Source organism: Panthera tigris, chromosome B4, assembly GCF_018350195.1.
Source record: "Panthera tigris isolate Pti1 chromosome B4, P.tigris_Pti1_mat1.1, whole genome shotgun sequence".
Lineage (NCBI taxonomy): Eukaryota > Metazoa > Chordata > Mammalia > Carnivora > Felidae > Panthera > Panthera tigris.
The window spans coordinates 129,852,926-129,878,766 of record NC_056666.1 but is presented as its reverse complement, the minus strand read 5'-3'; the positions used below and the strand labels follow the sequence as shown (position 1 = coordinate 129,878,766).

Here is a 25,841-nt window from a genome sequence, read left to right as displayed (position 1 = left end):
CCCGTCCAGTGCAGTGGGGACCTTGGGCCTGGGAGGCATCTCTCGCTCCCCCGTTAGCCGCCGGGCCGGCTGGCTCTGCCTGGCTCAGGTGTGCCTGGAGGAGGCCCACCTGTACACAGGTGTGCTGCCTGGAGCACACCTGGGTGCACACCTGAGCCGGAATGGGCTTGCTCCTCCGGGAGGGAGTGATCGCTGCATCCCAGGAGGAAATCAAGGGAGCCTGGGCACTCGCCCTGGAGGAGCCTTGCACTTGGGATGTTTCAAGCTCCAGGCGTCTGCTTCAGCCACACAGGTCCCGTTACACCCGTGTCCATTCCCACCTGTGCCCCTGTGCTCAGGCCGGTCTCTGCCCCTGGCTCTGTGTTGGCCATTATTCTGCCTTCGAGGCCTGGCTCAAAGCCGCCTCCTCCGTGAAGTCTGCCCTGAAGAGGCAGCTGCCCAGGGAGTGTCTGAACACCTCGAACAAACTCTGGTTATTTTTACTACATTTGCACACGTGCCTGTTCCCTGGCTCCTTAACGCGGCCCTGGAGTCCTCGAGGCCGGGATGTCTGGAAGATCTTCGGCGGGTACCGTAATTCCCAGCCCGGAGCCGGGCTGATACGGGTGCCTGAAAAATGCTCCATGCTGACGGCGCGGCGTTTTTATCTTGGACACCTGGGGACACCATTCAGGCTCTCCCGAGAGAGGTCGGGGTCAGAGAAACGGTGGGAGGGCCAGCCTGGGTTCTGGAGGGCCGGGGTGGCACAGACAGGGTAGGCACAGAACCATCAGCAGGGCTTTGAGTTCCCAGGGCTCCTCGTGCCAAAGGCAGTAGCAGCCGAGCCGTTGGGAGCATGTCCTCTAGAGCCCAACGGCCTGGGTTCAAGTCCCAGCCCCGGCACTTACCGCCTGGGTGGCCTTGGGCAAGATACTTAACCTCTCTGTGCCTTAGTTTCTCCGGCCATAAAATAGGATCCCGAAGAGTACCAACCTGAAAGTGTTAAGATTAAATGAGTTAATAGGCTGCTTCTCAAACCTCCCCGTGCCCGGGAATTGCCGTAGGGATGTGCTTAAAATGCAGAGTCTGGGGCGCCTGGGTGGCTCAGTCGGCTAAGCGTCTGACTTCGGCTCAGGTCACGATTTCGCCGTTCGTGGGTTCGAGCCCCGCGTCGGGCTCTGTGCCGACCGCTCGGAGCCTGGAGCCCGCTTCGGATTCTGTGTCTCCCTCTCTCTACCTGACCCTTCCCTGCTCACACTCCGTCGGTTTCTCTCTCTCAAAAATAAACAAGCACTCAAATGCAGACTCTGACTCAGCAGGTCTGGCTCGGGGCCTGGGATGCTGCATTTCCAACAACGAGCTCCTGGGGACGCCCGTGCTGTTGGAACTCAAACCGCATTTGGCAGTATTCAGCAATTAATGCCTCAAGTGTTTAGAACAGGGCCTGGCCCAGAGTAAGGGCTGGGAGGTGTTCCTGGCTGCTTTTACCTGGCACCTCTCAGGGAAGCGTATGGCTTCTGGCAGCTTCTGCCTTCCCCGTCCTTCATGCCGCTCTGCTCTCCGGATCCTTGGCCGTGCTGTAGTTTCTGATATCTTTGGGCTATTCTGAACCTCCTCTGGGGTCTGTGCTCGGGGCCCTGAAGAGGGACAGATGTTGGGGGGGGAGGTGGGCCGGCAGAGGACGATCTCAGGAGAGAATTGAGAAGGGAAACAGGAAGGGGGGGGCTGTGGAAAGCAGCGGCTCTCGAGGCCCACTCACCTGAGTGTCCGGGCTTGCTCTGATGTGAGCTTCACAGCCCAAACCACACTCCTCGCAGCTTCCCCCCGCCCCTCCCGCCTCCCTGCCACCTCCGCTCCCGCCACCTCTGCTTCCGGCGGGAAAGACACAGGTGACCTCAGCCAGGGTGCCAGCAGCACTTCTGGGCTGGAACCGCAGGCCTGAAGGCATTGGCCACATCCTCCTGTGATCGCAGCACCCCACAGCCCTTCCCTCACCCTGACCCCAACCCCCTCCCCCGCTCCTGGCCTCTGGCCACCAGGCCTGGTGTGATCCCTCGCCCTGGCTGGGGGAAGGGCGAGGCTGGGGATCCTAGGTGCTTCTGGAAAGGTGGAGGAGGCTGGGGGGTGGGCGGCCGCAGGGGCTGGGGAGCAGGGGGTGTAGAGGGAGGCTGGGAGTTGGGCGGCTGCAGGGGCTGGGGGGCAGGAGGTGTAGAGGGAGGCCCGGAGTTGGGTGGCCGCCGGGGCTGGGGATCAGGGGGTGTAGAGGGAGGTCGGGGGTGGGCGGCTGCAGGGGCTGGGGGGCAGGGGGTGTAGAGAGAGGCCAGAGGTGCGCGGCCGCAGGGGCTGGGGGCAGGGGTGTAGAGGGAGGTCGGGGGTGGGCGGCTGCAGGGGCTGGGGTCAGGGGGTGTAGAGGGAGGCCGGGAGTTGGGTGGCCGCAGGGGCTGGGGGGCAGGTGGTATAGAGGGAGGTCACGGGTGGGTGGCCGCAGGGGCTGGGGGGCAGGGGGTGTAGAGGGAAGCCGGGTGGTGGGCGGCCGCAGGGGCTTGGGAGCAGGGGGTGTAGAGGGAGGTCAGGGTGGGCGGCTGCAGGGGCTGGTGGCAGGGGGTGTAGAGGGAGGTGGGATGGCCGAGTGTGGGACACGAGCTGTCTCTTCCAACACACCCTCGCTCATGGTCTCTATCTTTCATCTTCCAGCCTGTTTCGATGGGTCCCCCTCGACACCCTGTGACGAGTGTCTGGGAACACAAATCACTCATCGCTTAGGAGCTGGTGGGGGCCTCCCAGCCCGTGCAGCTGGCTGCCTCGGCTCTGTTTTGAAGCTCCTTCCCGGGGAGCAGGGCCCTGAGGACCTGAGCTAATCACGCGCTCCTCGGGCCTCCCCCCCGACAAAGAGCGGTGCAGTCCGGGGCCCTTACCCTCTGCTGCTTTCAGGTTGGCTCATGAGCTCCTGGAGGCCCATGAGATCAAGGTCACCGGTTCAAGCCTCACGTAGGGGGTCGAAGCGAGCTTCCCTCCTCTCCACTGAGGCAGCTCTGCCCCTGCCCGGTTGTGTCCTAAATAGGGGGCCTCTGGGTGGTGCATGAGAAGCTCCCTCACCCCAGAGGCTGCCCCTGAGGGCTGAAGAGAGTCCCATTTCCCCCGGGGGCGACAAGGTGCCCAGGTCAGAGTCCTCCAACTAGAGGCTGCCTCTCCTGGAAGAGCTTTCAGGATCATAGGACCCCATCCCATCCCTGTGGGGTGGGGAAGGCTGAGCCCAAAGAGGGGATGCCGGGTACTTTTGGCTGCTGCTTATCCAGCCTCTGTCTGGTCCCCCGTTTCTGGTAGCCGTGCCCCATTTCTCTTTGGAAATCTACCTTCCTGCATTAGGTGAGATCGCGGTCAAGCTGTCGGTCAAAGGACCCCATCCTCTCCAGCCAAGGGGTGGGCGTTTGAGCTCATTTAGCCAGGGAGGCTCTCTGAATCCTACTGGAACGAGCCAGGAAACAGCTGGGGGGGGGGGTGGGGGGGGAGCCTGAAGGGGGTCTTTGTAGCGCTACTCCTCCGAGCTCCCTCTGCTCCCCCCTGAGGCCTGAGTCTCCGGCTCTTTCCAGAACCTGTAAGCCACTCTAGATTCTTCTGGCTAGCTCTGTGTGGCTCAAGTTGGCCACAGCCTCTTCCTCTGGCCTACAGCCTTCGCACCTGTGACTGGTGAGCTGGTGGCCCTGCGGGGACCAGAAGTCAGGTGTCCAGATTCCTAGCCAGTGCTCTCATCCCCCGGGAGGACTGAAATGCAGTGGAACGGAAGAGAAGAAATGAGTATTCTCGCCCGTGGCCCCGTGGTGGGCAGGGGAGGTCGGTGGCTCAACCACGCTGGGACACTGGGCAGGTGGGGTCGGCCAGCAAGGCTCCCTGCCCAGCACCAGCCCCCCCACCCCCCCTCCGGCAGGTGGTAGGAGCTCCGCCCTGGCTGCAGGGCCTCCCGGGGAACAAGCATTTGGTAAACAGAGCATGTGCTGACCTGGCTGAGACGAGCCAGGGTGGGTTTGTGACTCCTTGTGGTGGGAGAACCCACAACAGGGCCGCGTCTAACTCACTCTGAAAGCGAAACTAGCCACCCACCAAATACTCGGGCCTCTGCTAGTTCTGAGAGCTCTTTCTTAACCAGCACCCAAAAGTGGAAACAAGTCAGTGGGACAGATTCAAGGTCAGCCAGCCAACTGGGGTGGGTACCTGGGTCTCACTAAGACCTTGAAAGTGAGGCCTTCAACCATGGAGCCAGCCAGGAAGACATCGCGCTGTAAACCCCCTTTTTAGGGTCACTTACCGCTTGATTTCACCAGGCAGTAGGAGGTGTTTCTTAGGCCCTCTTGGATTGTCCCCTCAGACACCTGGCTTCCAGGCCTGCGTCACACTGCCAATCCTATTCCAGTGGCCCCAGCAGGGAAAACCACAGGCCAGGCAAACCTCTCTCTTTTTCTTAATGTTTATTTATTAGACAGAGCGAGAATGAGAGAGAGAGAGAGAAACAGAGGGGATGAGTTGGGGAGGGGCAGAGAGAGAGGGAGACACAGATTCCCAAGCAGGCTCCAGGCTCTGAGCCGTCAGCACAGAGCCCGACGCGGGGCTTGAACTCACAGATTGTGAGATCATGACCTCAGCCAAAGTCCCATGCTTAATGGACTGAGCCACCCAGGAGCCCCAGGCACACTTCTCTTGTGCTTTCACCGGCTTCTCACCTTGCTGCCCGCCCCCCTCCCCTCGCCCTGGGCTGGTCAGCCGTTGCCGAAGGGTGGGGGGAGCTGGGGGGGGCAGTTAAAGACAAGTTTAAATCTTAAACCTGTGCGCTGAGATCTGAAATCTTAAATCCGTGCGTGTGGCAAAGGCACCTGCCTCGGGAATTCCAGTTGCAAGCCACAGAACCCAGCCTGCCTTCTTCCATTGGAAAAGGAATTTATTTAGGATATTCTGATGTGGGGGCATCTCCGGCAGGACCCACAAATCGGGCTCAGGGGGGTGTGGCATCTGGGATATGATGTTCTTTTTTTTTTTTTTTTCCCTAAGTGTATTTATTTTGAGAGAAACAAAGACAGCGCGAGTGGGGGAGGGACAGAGAGAGAGAGAATCCCAAGCAGGCTCCGAAATGCCAGCTGCGGAGCCCGACGCGGGGCTCGAACCGACGAACCGTGCGACCTGAGCCGCAACCAAGAGTTGGATGCTCAGCCGACTGAGCCACCCAGGCGCCCCTGGGACGTGACGCTCTGATGCCACCCTCCTCGGCCTCCTTGCCAGTCTCGCCGGCTCCCAGACTGAGGTCTGCGAAGGAGACGTCAGAGTAGAGGAGCCTGGTCACGTGCTCACCTGCCCCCGCTGCAAAGGAGTCTGGGAAAGTAGTGCTTCGGCTCGTTGCTTGGGACACCAGGCTCCCGCCGAGAGAAGCAAACACCTCAAACACAGGAAAGGTTTGCAAAGCTCCGTGACCACGACGGAAGATAAATATCTGGCCGGCGCCCGAGAAGAAGAAGCACCTGCAACAGAGGGTCCTTTGTCAGCCCTGGACCTCAGCCACCCACGCCCTCCCACCCCCTCGCCCGATGCCCCTTCCTGTGTTGTCTTCTGAGGCAGGCCTGGTCGCGGGGGAGTGTTGTGTATTCGTTAGAATTTATGGCCAGGATTTTAAGCGGGAGGATTTCACGTGTTTTGAAATCTGGACGTTCGGCGTCTCTTGGAAATCAGCCTTTTGTGGCGGGCCCGAGCCACCTCTGCTGTCAGTGGAGTCTCTCTCTACGTGACGCAGGGCCACGCGTGACCCACCTCGCGCCTGCCCACTGCCGGAAGCTGGCATCCTCGCTGCTCGGGGGTCCCCTGTTCTCTGGGGGCCCGGGGTTCCTGGCCCTGGAGCCAGGCTTGACTGAGAGGCATCGTTCCAGAGCTCGGGCCGATTCCTGACCCCATCTAACTGCTGTCCTCCAAGCAGACGTTGTAGGCAGTGGTGACAGCCAGACACAAGCTCCATAGAGGGGCCTCTACATTTTTTTTTTCTTCCGATTCCTTAATAAAGACACCTAGAAAAACAGGCAAGCAAGCATGACTTCTAGATGGAGAGGAACTTCTCACAGACACATCGCAAACATCACACGTTCTCTTTCGCCGGTGCGACACCTAGATTGTCTTCTGAGAAAGATGACAGATCTTGGTGAAACCCGCTTAAGAAAAAGCGAAAGGATTCTTTTCTACCTGTTTCCCACGGGAAAGGGGGCAACCGGTTGAAGGTGTTGGTAGAGGGTCTCTGGCGCCCTCCGGACTGTCCCCGTCACGGGACTCTGGCCCGGTAGTCAGGAGACGGGGGTCCGGAGTCGAGATGGCTGTGGACAGAAAGCTTCTCTCCCTGGGCTCCTTTGGCGCAGGGGGGGGGGTGGTCCCAGGGGCCTGGGGACCGGAGGGTTTTCAGGTTCCTTGGGAGACGCGGGACGTGATCAGGAGCCCTCAGGGGAATGCCACCCCCACAAAGGGTCCTCCACTTTTGTTTGGTATTTGGTTCTAATTTTATTCACTTTCTTAAGTGGATACTCTGTTCCCGGGAAAGAAAGGTCAAATTGCACACAAGACTCTTCCAGAGAGTTCCTCCCCCTCCTCTCCCTCCTGGGTCTCCCAGCTGGAAAATCTCTAGGGATTCCTTCCACTTGGTGCCCGTGCTAGTTCACAGCCATGCTCACACACACGCGTGCACCCACGCACGCACACACATTCGCACGCACGCCCAGTTAGCCTTACACACGCACACGCACAGCAACCCGTTCACCAACGCCCACCCTCGCACACCTCCACGCTCCCCCTCCCCCCCCACGCAGGTGCACCTTCACACCCATCACACGCTCCCGGCACGGGTGCTCACACCTACTCACCATCACACCCTCACGTGCACCCCGACACACGGACTCCTGCCCACGTAACGCACGTATACGAGGAGGCGCGTGCACCCACCCACACGCGTGCACACACCTTCTCACATTTACACACTCACTCGCATCGGCCCCTCCCGCACGGGGCGGAGCATGTTACACACTTGGTTCCGAACTCGGCTTTTGTTGGTTCCTCCACACACCCTGGGGATGGTGCCGGGTCAGGCGCGGAGAATTGCCTGCTTGGGTTTGTCGCGGCTGTGTCGCCTTGCATGGTCCTTTCTCTGCGTACCCGGCGTCCTCCGTCGATGCCCATTCCGGCTGCTTCCCGTCTTGGCGCACACGTCTCCTGCGCGGGCCTGCCTCTGTCTGCAGGATGAACTTGGGACCCGGCGCCGCTGGGTCACGGGCCGGAGCGACGGACGGATGTCGTCACATTGCGCCCCCAGAGAGGTCGTGCCGCTCGGAGCTCACACCAGCGACGGGAGCCACCCTTTAAAACCACGCCGATGGCGAGCCTTTGGAACCTTCGATACATTCCTCCCCGAGTCGTTTTTTAATTTGTATCTGCTGGAATCTTCGTTGTATCCCATGCGGAACACTTGAGTCTTTCTCTTTTCCTTCCTTCCATGCGTCTTGACACCTTCTGTATGCTGGGTCATTGCTAAGCTCTGGAGCTGTCTGGATGGAGTCACACACGGTTCCTGCTGCCAGGGGGGCCCTAGTGTAGACTCATAAACAGTCATGACAGGAGATGGGGTAACCGGCGCGTGCATAGAATCCGACCTGGCTGGGTGGGGGGTCAGGGAAGGACTGGCTTTAAATCGGGGAGCTGAGTTAGTGCAGGACGAGTGGGATGGGAATGACGTGACCGACTTTTCTGCCCGCCCCTCCGCTCCCTGCAGGCGTGAGTACTCAAAGTCCCATGTCCCTCCCGCCACCCCTTCAGGCCCAGGCAAGGCGGGACAGCCAGTCCCCCTGGAGCAGTCCTGGCGAGTGGAAGGCATGGTTTATGCAAGATGGGAGCTGCTTGGGGTGCTGGTGTTCGAGGGGCTGGTGAACCAGCCACTCACGGGAACACGGAAACGCGCGGGTATCGGATCTGGAGCCCGGGAGGCTGGCGAAGTGACTGCGGAGACTGGGGAGGGTGGCGGCTTACGTGGGGGGTGAGGAAGAGGAAGCCAGGAGCCCCCACGTGTGCTTGGCCCGTGGCGCCTACAGAAGTGGGGTCCCCGGGGAAGTGGCAGTTGAGCTGCTGGGGCTTTGCTATGAAAGCTGAGGGTGCAGGGGTGAGGTGCCGTTGTTTCGCAATGGGCACTGTGTGGACGCATTGGAGGGGGAGGGGACGGTGGAGGCGCGGAGGGCACAGGAGAGGCCGTCGTAGGAGTCAGGGTTTGATGCACTTGGCCGTTCTGGTGCTGGGAGGGGAAGAGGCTAAGTCCAACCCCCAGAATCCCTGAGATAAAGGTCTGGGCAGGTCTCAGTGAGCTCTGTCAGGCCTCTGGCATTGGAGAAGCTTCTGGATTCCTCTTCGGGTTACCTCAGAGAATCTGATGTCCTCCATCAGACGCACCTGGTTCTAATCCTGGCTCTGCCACGTTTCGTCAGATGACCCCTGAGCCTCGATTTCCTGGCCTGAAAATGGGAAAGGGGCTGGCGCTGTAGAGAGCGGGGCAGGCAGGGATCTGGGCGCACGGCCCCGAGGTGTGGGGACAGGCCTGACAGCCGCAGTGCCTGAGCCGGAGGAAAGTTCAGAGACGATGGCCAGGCTGCTCCCGCGGGGCTTGGAGGCCGAGATTCAGAGTCTGATTTGTATTATGAACGCACTGGAAACTACTGGAAGGTTTCAGCGGGGTTGCTGCAGTGAAATGGGCTGATCTGGCTCAGGGGAAGCTTGCTCTGGCTGCTGAGTGGAGAACGGACCGGCAGGGTCAGGAGTGGAAACAGGGACGCCCGTGAGGGGCCTTCTGCGGGCCTGGCCCGGGGGCCGGACGGAGCAACCTGTTCCCCACCTGTTCCGTGCACCCCCTGGGCCCCCAGCCTGGCCTGCGCCCTCGCCCCCCTACCCGGCTTTAACGTCCAGCTCAGGCACCCACGGCCCCTTCTGTATCAGCCGGGGCAAAGCCCCCCGACTGCTGCTGGATGATGCGGATCGTGCAGGGTCGAAGCTCTCCGGGGTCCCTAGCCACCCCTGCCTCTCCACCTCAGGGGTCCTGGCCGGAGCCCCTTGGCCAAAGCAGGACCCTCCTCACTACGCTATTCAAGTCGCCTCGGTGGGTGGAGGCCACGCGGTGCTGCACCCGGCCCCCAAATCCCAGGGCCCCGGCTGGTTAGAGCCACCCCCCTCCCTCCCCTGGACCCACGCCAGCCTGGGGCCTGCTGCTGGTCCCTGCCCTTGCTGCGGGGACATCTCGGTGCTCAGCCAACGTTTGCCGAACTTGAATGAGAGAAGGGAAGAAGGAAAGGGGGTTGGGGGAGGTGCGGAGTCTCAGGCAGGCCACGCAGGGCAGGCCAATGCCGTCCCCGTGGACGAAAGTGTCAGCTCCTTATTACAAGATGCGTTTGTGATTTCTGGCTTCGCCCGGGGATGTCTTTTCTCTTTATACGTGTTTTTATTTTGATTTTATTTTTTAAAAAAATGTTTCTTTATTTACTCGCCGGGGGAGGGGGCAGAGGGAGGAGAGAGCGAATCCCAAGCAGGCTCTGCACTGGTCCGAGCAGACTCAGCACAGAGCCCGACCCGGGGCTCGATCCCGCGAACTGTGAGATCCCGACCTGAGCCGAAATCGAGAGTCAGAAGCTTCACCGACTGAGCCACAGAGGCGCCGCTCTTTTCATATGTTTTTTTAAAGAAGTTTTAACCGAGTTCATTTATTTTGGGGCAGGACGTACGTGCCGGTGGCACGAGTGGGGTCTACAGTGAAAAAACATTCTCCCTGCCCCTTCCTGACCTGGCTTTCCTTCCTGGGAGGACCAACGTTCCTGGTTTCTTGAGAAGCTCCCAGAAATATTCTGGGCTCCAGACATCCTGGCCATCTTCTCCTCTTTGTAGGGGGTGGTTCACTACCCGCTCCTGCAGCCAGAAAGCTTTGCTCGAGGGGGAGAGGAGAGGAGGGAATATTGCGAGTTCATTAAACGTGCGGTGGACAGTGTTCGGGCACGTATATCCTGCAGGAACCACCACGCCTCCTTCCCCCTGGGAAGGCAGGGTGGCTCTGTGGGCAGGCCCCAAAGAAGGTCGTCCTCTTCTCAAGGAGGCCGCCCTGTTGCTTCTGCTTCGACTCGGAAGGGAGCTGGGTCTGCCTTTCTCCTCGGGGTCGTCAGTTCTGCTCTCCCTTCTGTGCAGACAGCCGGGTCTCTGGAGCTGCCTGACCCCTCTCCTGCTTGCCCCGTCCCTTTCTTTGAAAGAGAGAGCAGCTTATGAGAAAGTCCCCCACCCGAGGCAGGGGCATTAAGGTCAGGACAACGAGAGAACACAGAACTGCTTCTTCTGGAGGCTGGATGGAACCTCACAGGTCCCCGGGCCTGGGACGCTGCACGTGAATAGATGTGCGCCTTTCTAAAGAGGGGCCTTGCGGCTTCTCATCATTTGAAAAAAAAAAAAGAAAAAAAGCCATGAGCTGATCCAAAGAGCAGGGGGTTGGGGGGGGGGCGGGGAAGGAGGAGTAGGAAGCATGACCTGAGCGGGAAGGGAAGGTTCTAGAATGTCCAATAAGTGGCCCTCAAATTGCTTGCAAAGCCCTGGAAAATAGTTCCCTCTGGATGCTAAACTAAGGAAGGGGCTCCCTGGAAGCCTGGGCGAAAAGGGAGGTCTCGGAGAGGTGGGTGGGATAAGAGGAGAAGCGCCGGGAACACCGAAAAGGGCACCTGTGTGTGTGTAAGGCCTGAGTGTGTGTGTGTGGGGTGGGGAGGGGGGGCCGGGTGAAGGTGTCAGAGGCTTGCAGTGACCTGTGTGAGATGGGGTGGGGTGGGTGTAGGAGGGAGAAGGAGGGCTGCACCCCCTGGGGCTCTTGTGTGCACCAAGGCGCCTTGGCGAGGGCGATTGTGTGTGTGTGTGTGTCTGTCTGTCTGTGCGTCTGTCTGTCTGTTGCCAAGACACCCACGGTGCCCCCCCCCCCACCCCGCAGCGGGGGAGGGAGATCTTTATCTGGCCTCTAGGTGCTTTAGGAGTTTCAGAGTTTCTCACCAGCTTGATCTCTCCCTGCCCCCCCCGCCCCCCACCCCCCTGTCCCCACCCCAGGCCTTGCCCCCTCCATCCTCTCTGCACAGGAAGTGGGCTGGCCCTGGGGTTTTACTTCGCTGGCCTCATCAGCCAGCTGCTACCTGGGCGGCTGGGAGTCTGAGTCCGAGCAGGGCCCTGGGGAGATGGCTGTGGACCCAGCAGCGGAGAGATCCCGAGAGAGTGCACCGCAACCCCATGTCTCAGCCAGGTGACTTTGCCCTCGCCCCTGCCCCCCTTCGGTCCCCGGGCACCCAGGGGCTCCCTCCCGGCCCTGCCGCCAGCCCCGGCTGGAAGTGAAGGTCTTGGGACAGCTTTCAGCTCTCACCTAGATGCCCCAGGACGTCATCTGCCCGGACTTCCTTCTCCCAGCCCGGACTTCCTTCTCCCAGCCCTCCCGGCCATCCCTCCCACCCCCAGCCTTATCTTGAAATCCCTCAGGAATGAGGCAGGTCCTGAGCTCATGGCTTTTGGCTTGAGGGAAAAAAAATGCTGGTCCCTAGTGCTGGGACCTCCCTCTCCTGCCCGGCCCATCCCTGGGGACGCTGGGGCTGCTCTGGGGCAAGGGGCCTTCCAACCCAGAGGGGTGAAGTAAGAGGCGGGAGGACTGGGAGAGGGGAGGCCTGCTGAGCCCCAGACAGAGGACAGCGGGATGTGGGGTGGGGGGGGACAGGCGAGCCCCCTCCTCACAGCTATGGAAAGGCGCCCCCCGGGTGAAGTGCTCCCGAGGAGGCTGAGGGGCAGGAGAGGAGAGAGGAGGGCCTCTCTGAGACCTGGCCCTGAAGCGGGGTGGCCAGGGAAGCCCTGGGCGGGAGGCCAGACCTGCAGGTTTGAGTCCGGATCTGTCCCGCCCTTGGCCGTGTGAGGGGGCAGCTCAGTAGTGTCTCCGGGCACCTCTGGCGGGGCGGGCACCTCTCTCCTGCCTTGGGGAATGAGGCCTCCTGCCCTGAACTGTATTCGGAGCACCTCGGGGGTGGGGGAGCTGAGGGGCAGAGCCGGCTCTGAGGGTCCCCTTCCTAGCCCCACAGCCGGGGTCTAGAGCACCCTGGGGTTAAACAGCAAGAGGCAAGCCCCCTCCCCTCCCCCCACCGCCCCCCCCCCCGTGTGTGTGTGTGTGTGTGTGTGTGTGTGTGGCCAGGAGGACAAGGGAAGACAGAGCCCGTCAAGGTCAGTGGTCTGGCTACTGAACTCCTTCCTCACGTCCTCTCCCTCCCCCACGCACCCCAAGTCCCGCAGCGTCAGCCCTGCGGGAACTCGGGCGGTAATGACCCATTCAACCCCTGGCTTCCCCCCACCCCCACCCCCGCCACTCCGGCCTCGGCCTCCTCGTCTGAGAAAAGGAGTCATAATGGTACCTTCTCCCGGGGTTGCTGTAAGGGCTAAATGAAGTGTCATCTGCTGAGTGCTGAGGACTGGGGCACAGAGTGAGAGTCGAGTATTAGTCACCATCGCCATCACCATCCCTGTCACCATCATGACCGTCATCACCATCACTGTCACCGTCATTATCATCTCCTTGCCTGAAATCAGAGGACTGGCTTTGAGTCCAGCCCCTTGGGCAGTGCGGAGCTCAGTCTTGGCATCCGTCAAAGGGGCGGGTGATGACAGCCACCTTCCCGGGCTGTGGTGGGGACCTATGAGTCAGTGTGGGTGTGGACAGCTTTGCAGTTGGGAAGGGCAGGGTGCGTGGGTGTGCGTGGGAACCTAGGGCTAAGGGCGCTTGGGGCTCAGAGGTCCTACTTGCTTGCTCTCCCTGAGGCTGGGCCCGTGACCTTGAGCAGGTTCCTTAACCTCCCCGAGGCTCCTTTGAGTGGGCTAGGAGCCCTCCCAGCCCCAAGCCCCTCTGGTGCCCCCCACGCATCCCCCACCCGTGTGCTTTGCAACCTTGGAGAGCACACGCGCCCTTTCTGATGGGAGCGGTGGGGAGCTCATTCTAGATAATGCTTCTGCTCCTGCCGGCTCACCCCTGCTGGGGCTGTGGTTTGGCCTTGACCTTCCTGTGATCTTCTATGCCTTTGCCTTGACCCTCCTCCCCTCACCCTGGGGCTCTGTGCCAGGTCCTGTCTTGGGCATGGGGTTGCCTTGCTGGCTGGCGCTGGCCGAGGGTGACACCCTCCAGGGGACTGACAGGGCCTGTGCCCAAGGCCACGATAGAGCGACTAGGGGTCACAGCAGGGCTTGCTGGACCCCCTTAGGGCCCCAACCCTGTGCCCTGTGCTGTCGGGGGTTCCCAAGGAAAGAAGTAACCAGCCCCCACCCCCACTCCAGCTGGGAAGCCCACCCCACTAAGGGGACGGTGGGCCAAGCAAGGAGGAGCCCGTGGGCACCTCTCTGGGCTCCTTTTTGAACCCAGGCCGGAGACCTGACTGTGGGCCTGGGTCCCTGCCGGACCCGGACTCCAGGGCAGGGAGGCTGTCGGCCTTACCTCTGGTGCCAGTGTCCCGGACAGGGTCTGGGCAGGGACAGAGGATGTGAGAGAACAGGCCTTGGGGGTGAACGTGGCCGTGACATCCCAGTTCTGCCCCCTTCTGCGCCTGTGACCTTGGCGGGTTGAGGACCCGGAGCCTTAGTTTCCTCATCTGTGGGAGGGGCTAAGACAAGCACCCACCCCCAAGCTGCTGGGCAGATAAGATTATCTGATGTATGTAAAGCACTCGGTCCACGAGTATTGTGAGGTCATCAGTACATGTCGTCAGTTGTGTGAACGGTCTCGGTGGGTGGGACAAGTTACCTGAGTCCCTGCCTGGGCCCTGTCCTGGCCCAGATTCCACAGCTGCCTCTTTTCCGCTCTATGGCCTTGGGCAAGTTGCTTCACCTCTCTGTGCCTCAGTTTTCTCACCTGAAAATGGAGATAATAAGGGTATCATCTGGTAGATGGCCTTACTGCTTCATTTAAAGAGTTGAAAACAGCCCGGCCTACAGGAGCCTCCCGATGAACGGGTTTTGGTGTGATTAAGGGGCAGCGGGGCACGGGGGGCGGGGGGGGGGGCTCTAATCCCAGCTCTGTGCTGGCCTCGCTGTGTGGACTGGAGCAAGTCTTCCCTTTTTTTTTTTTTTTTTTGAGTCTCAGTTCCTCCAGCTTTTGAACAAGGGGTTGGGTTCGCTCAGAGGGCCCTTTCAGCTCTGACAACGTGTGGGGCTCTAAATTTCAGAAGGAAGGGAGTGTGTGGGCAGGGCCGAGGTACCAGCAGGTGCAAAGGCCCTGAGGCCGGACGGTGCTGGCTTGGTAGGGCCCAGCCCACCGCCCGGAGTGGCGGGTGTTCACTTGTGCCTTCTCTTCTTCCTCCCTCCAGGGCTCCCTTCCCTAGCTCCCACGCATGGCTGTGATGGCGGCTCCTGGTCTGCCCTGGTGTCTGTCCCTCCTTGTCCTCTTCCTGTCCCTGGCCATCCCTCAGGCATCCACAGCGGTGAACGGTGAGGACCCTGGCATCTGGATAGCCGTGCTTTTCTTGGGAAAGTGGCCAACAGTCGTCTAGAAGCCCTTTCAGGACCCCCGCCGAGAAGCGGCAGGAGGCCGGGAGGGAGGGAGGCGAGGGTGATGGGACCAGAGATCAGGCGTCCACCTTCTCCCTCGGTCCTTCTGCCCTGCTGTATCTACACGTCCCTCCACGTCAAAGGAAGACACTGGCTTTTCGTCCCTGCTCTGCCTCAGCTTGCCTCTGGGACCTTGCAGGCTCTGGGGCTCAGTTTTGTCCTCTCTGAAATGGATCCGCCCAGATCTTTTCTGCCCAGCAGGGTCGCCTACCTGCCCGTCTGGTGGGCACAGGGTGCAGGACGCAGGGTGGTAGGCCGGCCCCAGAGGGCACCCTGCAGCCGGCCACTCACGCCTCTTTTTGTCGGCAGACCCCTCCAAGCTCGCGTGCTTCTACAACTCAAAAGCCAACATCTCCTGTGTCTGGAGCTGGGATGGGGACCTACAGGCCACATTCTGCAGGATCCATGCTAAGCCGGATCAACGGTGAGTGTCCCGCGAAACCACAGCATCTCGAGATGGGGGCGGGGGGCGGGGCAGGGTGGGTCTTCTAACCATTGCCATTTAGACTCTTGGAATGCCTTCCTTGTAGACACCAAGATGTTACGCTTTGGGCATTTGGACTGATGGGACCCCCAGACCCCTGGCAGCACATCAGGCTGGAAAAGCTAGGAGGCAGATGTTTAGACGCCTGAGACCAGGGCGGGCGTGAGGAACAGGGGTCCAGGCTGCGGTGGAGGGGCCAGGGATGGGCTGGACAACGTAGTCTGGGGACACAGACCTGTTATGCCAAGGTTACACTGGACTTGAGAAGCCAAGGGGGAGAAGGAAGGGGGCTCCCCAGGAGGAGTCAGCGAGGGGTTTCTGTGACCCAAACGTTCTGGGTGCCCGTGGCAAAGGTGACTCTGAGTGGGTGGTGATTCTACGGGGTTCCAAAGGCTCCATCAAGCCCCACAGGAAGATTCTGGAGGGCTTTCGGTGTGGAGGCCACCTGCCCTAGAAGGTCACTGTGGCTACCGCGGGGCCGGGCTGGGGAGGGCTGGGGAAGGTGTCTACGATGGGAGGCGCAGCAGAATTCTGCCTCTGCCGAGGTTGGCACAGAGCCCCGCGCCGACCGGCCCTGCTGGATGGGGGACCGTCCCCGGGGCCAGCTCTGGGGGGCCCTCCTTCTGTCCTAAGGAGGTTCTTTTGCCTTGGAAGGTCTTGGAACAAATCCTGTGAGCTGCTTCCGATGGGACCGGCCTCCTGGGCCTGTTACCTGATCCTTGGATCCCCAGATGTGAGTAGTGGGAGCTGAGAAGAGAGCCCGTGGGGAGGGCAGGTGCCCTCCCCGTTTTCCAAGCACCAGCAGGTTATATCCACTCTTAAGGGGCAGGAGAACGTGGAGATGGGCTCGCACAGCACACAGGCTCTGGGTGCAGAGGCGTGGGTTTGAATCCGGACGCCCCTGCTGACCAGATGCATGACTTTGGGTTTCTTACCTGCAGCAAGAATCCACCGGAGGAGTGGCCAAGGAACCTGAGCATTTGCCTGCCCGCAGGGGATACTCACTACCTGGCCATTTGCTTCCCCAAAAGTCAGGGTGTGGGGGTGGGGAGAAATGGAGGAAGGGAGGCTTTCATACTCAAAGCTATTGTTCCAGATCTACGTTTCCGGGGGGCGGCGGCGGGGTGGGTGTTAACCTGCTTGCACACCTCTTGTGATGGGGAACTCCCTCCCCCACCGAGGCAGCCCACCCCGCTTTAGATCATGGATCAAATTCATGCCTGTTTTCTGTAAGTTAAGATTCACTGGCACAGAGCCACGCCCGTTCTCCTGCGGGTTGTCTCTGGCTGCTTTCGCAGGACAGCGACAGAGCTGGGTAGTCGTGAACGAGACCGCTTGACCCGCAAAGCTAGAAAGAGTTCCTATCTGCACCTTTGCGAAGAAAGTTGGCCGACCCCCTGCTTTAGCTGGGGGGGCTTGCGGAGGGGCTCCACTTTTACTGGGGTCTCGATCTTCCCCCTCCTCTATCCCCCCCCCCGCCTTGCAGACTCAGAGTCTGACTTCGGCTGACACCGTGGGCATGAGGGTGATGTGCCGCGAAGGGGAGAGGTGGAGGGTGCTGATGACCCAGAAATTCAAGCCCTTTGAGAACCGTGAGTGAAGAATCTGGAAGCAGGGGCGGGGGCGGGTACTGGGGCCGACTGGGAACCTCCTTCCCTGTCTTTCCCTTGGGGGATCCTGCCTGTCCCAGTCTCTCTCCACACCCGCGTGCGAGCTGTCACTGCCTGCTGCCCTCGGGATGCAGTCCCGATTCCTTACCCTGCTATTCGAGGCTCAGGATCTGGCCCTGGCTTCCCAGTCTAGGACTCCTCGTCTTGTGGCTTGTGTCCCTGCCACGACCAAAGTCCAGCTCTCCGAATTCAGCGTGCCCCTCCGTGCCTCTGAGCCCTTGCACGTGCGGGTGCCACAGCCCGCAAGGCTCTTCCCACCAGGAAAGCTCCCACTCACCCTTCAGGGCTCAGGGGAGAGTCACCTCCTCCAGGAGGCCTTCCCAGACTCTCCCAGCCCTTTGTGCCTCCTCCTTCAGGGTGTTTAGGTCCTGGGTCCTCACTGCCTGATCAGGGGAGTGTTCCCCTCACTGGGCTATGAGCTCCTGAGGGCGGAGTGTTTGTGATCCCTCTGTCTCCACTCCAATTACTCAGCACCAGGCCTCATCTGGGCAGTGCTCCGGGAAGGTTTGTTGAATGACTGGGTGTCCAACTCCAGCCGCAGACCATGGAGGGGCCATCTCTAAGGAAGAGAGGGCGAGAGCTAGGCAGCTCTCTCTCTCTCTTTTTTAATGTTTATTTTTGAGACAGAGAGAGAGAGCGCGCGCATGAGTGGGAGGCGGGTAGAGGGAGAGGGCGACCACGGAATCCCAGCACGTCTCGGTTTTATCACCTCAGCATCGTGTCCCAGCGTCCCCCAAGCCCACTCTCCCTTCCTGTCTCCCTCTGTCCCTCTCTTGCTTCCAGTTCGCCTGATGGCCCCCGACTCCCTCCAAGTCACCCACGTAGGGACCCACAGATGCAACATAACCTGGAAAGTTCGCCAGTCCTCCCACTACATTGAAAGATACCTGGAGTTTGAGGCCCGGAAAAGGTCCCCAGGCCACAGCTGGGAGGTGAGTGCCCTGCCCTGATTCCTCCTTCCTGCCCCGGTCACCCTGTCCATCCTTCATCTCAGCCAAGCCACGGCGGCCCCGAGGCTATTGCCAGCTCCGATCCCCCCTGCCTCCATGTGCCCCCTGACAATCCAGAGCTTCCAGCTGGTGGCAGATGCCGGGCTGGCACCAGGACAAGGTCTTACCTAGCCAAGAGGCCGGTGACTGTCCTCTCCGGGAGATTTCAGAGACCCCGGGAAGCCACCTTTCCGTTCTTCAAATCCGGTGTGGTCAGCATCCACTGGGGTCGGTCGCCTATCCATTCACTTACCCGCTCCCTCATTTGCTCGCTCACTCAGCAAACACTGAGTACCTACTATGTGCTCCCGGGGGGGGGGTGGCAAAGAGGGTGGAGGACGAAACTGGCCAGATCCCCCCACGGTCAGGAAACTCACATGGAGGGTGGGGAGACTGTCTGCAAACAGGACCCTGGAGACTATGAGATATTGATCAGTGCTACCCAGGAAATTAAATGGGATGACATCATTTGAGAGGGACTAGAGCAAGCCCTCAGGTCAGGTGCCCACAGAAGGCTGCTTGTGGGATCCCAGGGCCAAGGAGGAGCAGACCCTGCAAAGGTTTGGGGAGGGCTTTCCAAGCAGAGGAAAGAGACACCGCAAAGACAAGACCCTGTGTGTCTGAGGGCTGGCGGAGGGCGGGGGGGTGGGGGGGGGGAGCAGCAAAGAGGGATCCAGAGGTGGGCGGGGTCCCTGGGAAAATCCTCTTTCTGGGCGCGTGGAAAATAGACAGCAGCAGAGTTTGGGTGGGAGCAGGGAGACCAGCCCCTGCCTGAGATGGGGGAAGGAGAGGAGAGAAGGGGAAGGGTCCAGAATAGGTTCCGCAGGGGGAACCAGCTGATGGGTGGCAGGCTTTGTGTGTGAAGGCTGAGTGAGAGGGAGGGGTTCGAGATGAGCTTGGGGTTGGGGCCTCAGCACTGGGGAGTCAGGGAGCCTTCTGGTAGGACTGGGTGAGGGGGCATGGAGGCTGGAGGCGAGGAAGGAAGGAGCTCCTTGCTCAGCCTCCCAGGCAGCCCTGCCGTGGGAGGTGAGGAGGGCTGTGGGGACCCCTCTGCTCTGACAGCCCCCACCCCTGCCTGTCTCTGCCCCAGGAGGCCTCCCTGCTGACCCTCGCGCAGAACCAGCAATGGATTTGCCTGGAGACCCTCACTCCAGACACCCAGTATGAACTTCAAGTGCGGGTCAGGCCCCAGCTGGGCAAAAACGAGGCTTGGAGCCCCTGGAGCCAGCCCCTGGCCTTCAAGACGAGGCCCGCAGGTACCAGTGGGCAGAAGGGGTGGGACAGAGCTCAGGCAGGAGAGGGGCTGGCTGGGGTGTGATCCGAGGGCAGCTGGCGGGGGAGGCCTGGGGACGGGGTCCAGGGCTCGGCCCCAGCAATGGCAGGGGGATGCTGGAGGGACCTGGGTGATGGGGGCCCTTCTCTAACCCCTCTCCCTGCTTCTCCTCCCACCCCCGGGCAGCCCCAGGGAAGGAGGCTGTGCCCTTTCCTTGGCTGGGCCACATCACCATGGGCATCAGCAGTGCCTTTGGCTTCATCATCTCGGTCTGCTTGCTGGCCAACTGCCGGTACATCGGGCCATGGTAAGCGCCCTCCCTTCCTGCTCCTTCGTGCTCTCCTCTGACACACGCACCCCTTGCCGGGTTAGGCTCTAGGCTGAGCCCCCCACCCTGCTCCGACACGCTGGTGCTCCCTCTGCCCTCCCGAGAGTCCCCCCTGCCTAACACCTGGCTTTGCCCTGCCACCCACCCCCAAAGATGGAACCCTGTGGAACCGGCCTCAGGGGATCTGAGGAAGGAGAGCCCCATGGCAACCCTGCCCCGAGCGTTACTCTCAGCAGCTGAGTGTGTGTGTGTGTGCACATGCCGGCTGTCTGCGCGTGTGTCCTCACGGGTCTCTCTAGGTCCGGGCACGCGTTGGTGTATTTCTTTATTTCTTGAGCCCCAGCTCAGTGCCAGGCCTGGGGCGGAGTGCTGGGAATGCAGGGGCAGGCCACACGCATGCAATCTGGAGCCCACAGACCCATGGGAGAAGGCAGACGTTTATTAATCACACACGAGTACAATGACACGCCACGAGGAGGATGGCAAAGGAAGATGTTCGATGTGTTGGAAACAGACAACAGGGACAGGAACCTTGGCTGAGGGGTGGCTGGCAGAAGCTTCTCCAAGGAAGTGATGGGTCCCTTGAAATCTGAAGGAGGAGCTAAGCAGGCAGGGTGGAGGGGGTTGGGGAGCGCATCCCAAACAGAAGAAACCGGGTGCGCAGAGACCCTACGTGAAGGGGGTGGAGGAGAGGGCTGACCCGACATCTGCGGGGCAGACGGGCTTTCTGGGGCCTTGGGGCTCTGACTACATTTTGAAGCAGGTGCCTACAGATACTGGGGCATTCTGCTTGGCAGGCCGAGCACGGGCTGGAAGTCAGCCCCCACTCACTACCCTCCTACAACCGGGTGCCCTTGGGCAGTGCACAACCTGAACCACCATCCATGACAGCCTGGACTAAGAGACCCACGATCTGACCTCTCTCCTGCCTCCTTCCTCCTGGTTCACTCTACTCCAGACGCCTGGCTGTGTGTGGTCCCTGACCAGTCTGGCTCACATGCCCCCCCCCCCACACCCCCGCCAGCCCTACATTTTCTCTTTCACAGTCTGCTGCTTTCGGTTTGCATAGAATGCGTGATAATGTTGCACACTTGGTTCGTGTCTGTCTCTTCTTAAGATCGGGGGCCTTCTCTGTTTGCCATTCTTGTGTCCCCTCCCTTACTGGGCATTCCCTTGATACTGATCAAATGAATGAATGTGGAGGGGTTCGGTAGCCTACCTTCAGGGCCGTGGGGGGCTGGCCGGACACCATGGCCCCCTTCCCTTCTCATCCACCTTCCCTCCCTCCCTCTCTCCTGTTCAGGCTGAAGAAGGTTCTGAAATGTCACATCCCAGATCCCTCAGAATTCTTCTCCCAGCTGAAGTCAGTGCATGGAGGAGATTTCCAGGTAGGACTCTGGAGGTGGAGGCCAGAAGCAGGCACAGCCGGCTTGGGCTGGCCAGAGAGCGGGCAGAGGTGTGAGTGGGTTTGCGCTTTGCGAAAGGAGACAAAATAAGGAAGGGAGTAGCCTCCGGGGTGGGCCCCTTTCCCCAGCTCTGGCACCAGCCTTCTCAGGCTGAATGGCACCTCCCGTCTGAGCCAGACTTACTGGGTTCTAATCCCGGCTCCGCCCCTTCTTGGCTGTGTGATGTCTGGTAAGTTAGAGAACTTCTCTGTGCTCCGTTTCCTCGCCTGTAAAAAGGGGAGGGAAATAGTGTTACCAGGCGTATGGACCCACTGCCTGGGACACAGTAAGTGCTCGAGGGGCCCTAGTGGGAGTTACTGTCACCAGTCTGTCCACCGAGCGGGGCTTGCCAGGTACAAATTCTCCCGACCCCACCACTTGCGCAGACCTTCTTCGTGGGCGCAGGGCTTCCTCGGACCCTGCGCAAAGCCCCGAGCGGGCGCCCTGCCTCGTCCCCGGTGCTAACAAGTCCTCCAGCCACACCTCGTCACTCGACACAGATTCACGGTCAAAGCGCGGGCCCCCGAGAGTAGTAACACTCTGAACCCCATTTCAACCTCAGTCGCCTCCCCTCCCCGAGCCCACACTCGCTTCAGGAAGGAAGTGTCAAGGGAGGTGGGGGATGCGGTGGGCTGCTTCTGTCACCCTCCCCTCCCCAGGCTCTCTAGATTCGGTGCGGGTGGGGGTGAGGGTGGAAGGAGATCCGGAGGAGCCCTGAGGGGCCGGGAAGCCACGCTGGGCCCAAGCTATCAAGAGCCCGAGTTCTCTGTTACCGGGGATCAGGGCCCCTTCTGGAATTCTTTGGAAAACTCCCAAGACTGGGGATCGCTAACCTACGGTTCTCTTGATGTGCAGGAATGCATCTCCTTAAAATTCTTCCTAAAGCCCTAAGGGTCGTGAGCTCCCCGTCAACAGAGGCATTCATGCAAGCCTTGGCTGACTATCTAGGTTCTAAGGGACTAGGACCTTCCGGGTGGGAGTGAGCTCCTTCCCGGAGGGGTGCAAACCACCCCATCTTCCCATGAGGGCATCCCCAGGCCTAGATGCCTGCCCCCCGCCCTCAGGTGTGGAAGGGGGGTATCCCAAGGAGGCCCTGGGGAGGCACGATGTGCTCGGGGGTTGGGGCTGGCCAAGAGGGACCCCATCCTCTCCTCTGTGTCGGGGTGGGAGGCCCGCTCCTCTCTCTCTACCCCAGGGCCTCCGGCGACAGGGCCACAAGGCCCGCTGCCCTGTCCACGGGATCTGGGAGTGTGCGTGCCAGTGTGTGAGCGTGCGAGAGGGGGAGAGAAGCTTCTCCTTGCGCCCTCCCCCCCACCCCCCCGCTTCAGGGCACTGTGGACGGAGGCCCTGGGCCCAGGAAGTGGCTGACCACACACACCTCCGAGGGGGGCCGGCCAGGCCCTGGCACACGGGTGCTGGTCACGGGACTGGCCTCTCCTTCTTCTGGCTGCCCGGCTGCCGGGCCCTAGCCTCCTCCACTGCCTCTTCTCGCGACAGACCCTGCCCAGCCTCCCCCCACCCCCCGCCCCGCCCTGCACTCCTTCCCTCTACCCAGACCTGCTGGGCACAGGACTGTCGGAGGAACCCATCCGGCCCGGGCCCTGTACTCAGGGGACCACAGTCCGGCTGCTGAGGGCTCCCAGGACAGAGGGCTTGTTGAGGTTCTCAAAAAACCCACTTGAAGCCCCCATCACGCCCGCGCCCCCCCCCCCCCGAGGGATCTGTTGTCCCTCACACCCCGGGGTGGTGGCCTGCATTTCACTCTGTGCTAGGAATTCCCACCTTCATTTTCTTCTTTGACAACTTCCTGCCACCACCCCCCCAACTCCCCCCACCCCCGCCAAGGAAGTTGGGAAAGAGGTGGCTCACTGTTGTGGAATTGAGGCTCAGAGAGGTTCAGTGACCCGCCCCCGGGGTCGCACAGCTAGCGAGGGGGCCGGGGCCCAGATTGAAACGTGGCTCTCCCTGCTCTTGCCCTCCGGATCCCAGATCTGGGCCCACCGGATCCCAGAGCCAAGTGGGAAGGGCTCAGGCGGGCACTTTCTTCTCTCCGTGGATGGAGGGCACGGGAGGTGGGGGCTCCACAGTGGCGCTGGGAGGGAGAGGAGAATTGCGGGGCCATCAGGTCCCCGCCAGAGAGGTGTTTTTTTTGCACGGCGCCCGGGGCCACTGGCTGTGTGATCGGCCCCGGGGCACGTCCCCTCTCCGTGCATCTGTGAAGTGAACGAGATGTGCTCCAGGGCCCTTCCCGCTTCCAACACGGGTTGGTTGATTCTCACACCGGTGCCAGCCCCCACCAGACACACAGGATTTTACCCTGTGCCCGGTGCCTAGATCAGCGCCAGGCTTCACCGCAGGTGCCCCAGAGACAGTCGCGCGCGGAGACAACGCATCCCCCGGGCGCCTACAGCAAGCACACTCCCTGGGCTGACCCAGAGCGTTCCCCAAGCCAGTTGGCGGGCCGGCAGTCAGGGAGGCCTTCCTGGAGGTGGCCGCCCTGCGTAGCCGGTAGTTAGAGGAGCTGTGGCTGAGAGTCTGGAGGAGGCGTCCCACTCACCTCCCCGCTGCTCTTTCTCCTGGCAGAAGTGGCTCTCCTCTCCCTTCCCCTCGTCGTCCTTCAGCCCCAACACGCCGGCACCCGAGATCTCCCCGCTGGAGGTGCTGGACAGGGACGCCAAGGCCACACAGTTGCTCCTGCTACAGCAGGAGAAGGTGCCCTCCTCGTCCTCAGCCGAGACCAGCGGCCACTCGCTGACCAGCTGCTTCACCAATCAGGGCTATTTCTTCTTCCACCTCCCGGACGCTCTGGAGATCGAGGCCTGCCAGGTGTACTTCACCTATGACCCCTGCACGGAAGAGCCCGATGAGGCTGGGCCCGGGGCGCCTGCGGGGTCTCTCCTGCCACCCCTGCTGCCTCCGCCCGGGGAGGAAGACGCCTACTGCACCTTCCTCCTCGGCGGCCCGGGCCCCCCAAACACGGCCCCGGGGGGCACTGGAGCTCATGACAAGAAGCTGGCCCCCTCCCCGCAGGAGGGAGCTCCCAGAGACTGGGCCCCCCGGCCCCCGATGTCTCCCCCGCCAGGTGCACCTGAGCCGGTGGACATCCAGCCACCCCTGGAGGGCTCCGTGGAAGGAGCAAGAGAGGAGGTCCCGGGCCCGGGCCCTGGCCCTGGGGAGGGGGTCAGGGTCAGCTTCCCCTGGGCCAGCCCTCCTGGGCAAGGCCAGCTCAGAGCCCCTGCCTCCTGCCTGACCCTGAACACCGATGCCTACCTGTCCCTCCAGGAGCTGCAGGATCAGGACCCAGCTCGCTCGGGGTAGACGGACGACCCGGCGGGTCACTGCCCACTGTGGTGCCAGGCCCAGTTGAGGGCTCGCTGTCCTCAAGGCTTGTCCACTGCTGAGTCACTCGGTTTCTAGCCGTGCCCCGGACATCTCTGCCCAGAGGGCCCCCACCCAACTTAGCACACTTGGCCGTTCACTTCTAAAGACCTCAGTTGCTGCTTCCTGGTCCTATGGCCCAAGTGCAGAGTGGGGGGGGGGGTGGGGGCACCGTGACTCTCCCACTCCCTCATCAGTCACGGAGCCCCATGGCTTTTGTCCCTGAAGCATCCCTCCTCTTCAGCCCTGCAAGCACTCTTGGGGGAGGGTTCTCGGGGCTCTCCAGGGGTCTTCTCCGCAGGCTTCCTGCCCCATCTCCGCCCCCCCTCCCCCCTCCCCCGCAGGACAATGAGAACAATGAGAACGCTCTTTTCAGGACATAAATATGGTTAAGCTGCTTCCCCCGGTTGGTTAAATCCCTGCCATGCCTCCTCACTGCCCTCCGCTTCACTTCTTGGGCTGGCCCCTGCTCCTCCAGCATGGTGTTGGGACGTTCCCTTCTGGAACCCTCCTACTGAGCCACCAGAAGCTCCCTCCTGCCCCCACACCTTGGCACATGCTGTTCCCCGGTGCCTTCAGTGCCTCCCTCATCTAGGGGACAAACCCCCCTTATCCCTCAAGTGTCAGGTCCGCTTCCCTTGGAAGGAAACACTGCTTCCATTCATGTGCCCAGGCTTCACGACTCAGTGCCGGAGGGACAGTTCTCAGGGTCACGGGATGGCTAGACCCAGCGGCTCTGTCACTTCGCCCTTGGGATCTCTCATGACCTCAGCCTGCTTTCCTGCTGTGTCCTTACCACAGTATGGACACAAATACCCCGGGGGGGGGTGGGGGGAGAGGAGGGGACCCTGGCTGGATGTTTCCATGGAGGTTTCACAGACTCCTAGGGCATGCTGCTGGAAAGTGAACCTCCTGTCAGTGGCAGGTTCCGATGCTGTCCCAGGGAGCCCAGATCTGGGCCCCTGCCACTCCACCCTCTACTGGAAGGACCTCTTCCGTGGCTCCGGGGCTGGCACACCGCCTCCAGAAGAGCAACTCCGTTCACCGCACTTGACACGGGGTACCTGGCACCCCACCGTATCCCCCGGATGAGATAATGAACCGTCTGGAACCGTCTTGCTCGGACTCCCTGTGCCCGGCTGCCTTCACATAGGGGGCATCATCCAACGCACAGAGCACCCCCGGCGCCTTGACCCGTGTGAGGTCAAGACTCAGAGAGGCAAAGCCCCATGCCCGCTAGGCTCCAGCACGCCCATTCCAGCAAGAGGCTCATCCCCTTTACGATGGCAATCCTCCCCACCAACGCAAACACACAGACACACACAGAGCCGGCCCCTTCCTTCTTGGTGCTCCCCACCACCTCTCCATCTCTCTTCCCTTCTGTCTCTGGCACTGGTCACACCTGCGACGTCCGTCACAATCTTGCTCCCGTACGACCAACCTCAGTCAAGAAAGGACTTCGTCCAAGCTCAGCGGGGGACCAGACAGGTCCTCCAGTTATAGGCCCTGCTCCTCCCTGATTGGGCACTTGACACAAGCCCACCCATAGGCTGACAAGCAGCCTATGAGCTGGCTCAGAAAATAAGCTCTGCCCAATCAGAGAGGCGGGGCCCGAACCGGCCAATCAGGTTACTCTCCGTCTCGAGAGGGCGCACTCAGGGAGG

General features: G+C 61.2%; 2 protein-coding genes and 1 long non-coding RNA gene across 3 annotated transcripts; 1 reads left to right on the top strand and 2 right to left on the bottom strand.

Moving 5' to 3' along the window:
• Positions 1 to 7,078: 7,078 nt before the first annotated feature.
• Positions 7,079 to 13,694, bottom strand: LOC122240541. The gene is made up of 5 exons (XM_042993714.1): positions 13,502 to 13,694; positions 12,432 to 12,596; positions 11,850 to 11,999; positions 8,017 to 8,132; positions 7,079 to 7,255 (listed from the first exon to the last, which is right to left on the bottom strand). The coding sequence occupies exons 1-5, from the start codon at positions 13,653 to 13,655 to the stop codon at positions 7,079 to 7,081; spliced, it is 762 nt and encodes a 253-aa protein (XP_042849648.1). The 5' UTR covers positions 13,656 to 13,694.
• On the top strand, positions 11,129 to 24,510 carry IL2RB (interleukin 2 receptor subunit beta). Its single transcript, XM_007096412.3, has 10 exons — positions 11,129 to 11,287; positions 14,370 to 14,490; positions 14,920 to 15,034; positions 15,749 to 15,827; positions 16,581 to 16,686; positions 17,548 to 17,696; positions 18,844 to 19,009; positions 19,213 to 19,333; positions 20,658 to 20,742; positions 23,383 to 24,510. Exons 2-10 carry the CDS (start codon positions 14,394 to 14,396, stop codon positions 24,115 to 24,117), a joined length of 1,653 nt encoding a protein of 550 aa, XP_007096474.2. The 5' UTR covers positions 11,129 to 11,287; positions 14,370 to 14,393; the 3' UTR covers positions 24,118 to 24,510.
• LOC122240464 lies at positions 19,776 to 24,155 on the bottom strand. The gene is made up of 4 exons (XR_006220239.1): positions 24,070 to 24,155; positions 23,357 to 23,645; positions 20,944 to 21,026; positions 19,776 to 19,955 (listed from the first exon to the last, which is right to left on the bottom strand). It is a non-coding gene; the product is annotated as an uncharacterized LOC122240464 (long non-coding RNA).
• Positions 24,511 to 25,841: the final 1,331 nt, after the last annotated feature.

What these genes read in the sequence shown, in the direction of transcription:
- LOC122240541 (XM_042993714.1), bottom strand. Translation starts at nt 13,655, where the DNA reads ATGAGGAAACTAAGGCTCCGGGTCCTCAACCCGCCAAGGTCACAGGCG. An exon ending in CCACCCCGCTTCAGGGCCAG is followed by an intron (nt 8,133 to 11,849) that starts GTCTCAGAGAGG and finishes CTGCACCCTCAG; the next exon opens with CTTTCATAGCAAAGCCCCAG. An exon ending in TCCTCTTCCTCACCCCCCAC is followed by an intron (nt 7,256 to 8,016) that starts GTAAGCCGCCAC and finishes CCCGTGACCCAG; the next exon opens with CGGCGCCGGGTCCCAAGTTC.
- IL2RB (XM_007096412.3), top strand. Translation starts at nt 14,394, where the DNA reads ATGGCTGTGATGGCGGCTCCTGGTCTGCCCTGGTGTCTGTCCCTCCTT. An exon ending in GGCATCCACAGCGGTGAACG is followed by an intron (nt 14,491 to 14,919) that starts GTGAGGACCCTG and finishes TTTTGTCGGCAG; the next exon opens with ACCCCTCCAAGCTCGCGTGC. An exon ending in CATGCTAAGCCGGATCAACG is followed by an intron (nt 15,035 to 15,748) that starts GTGAGTGTCCCG and finishes TTGCCTTGGAAG; the next exon opens with GTCTTGGAACAAATCCTGTG.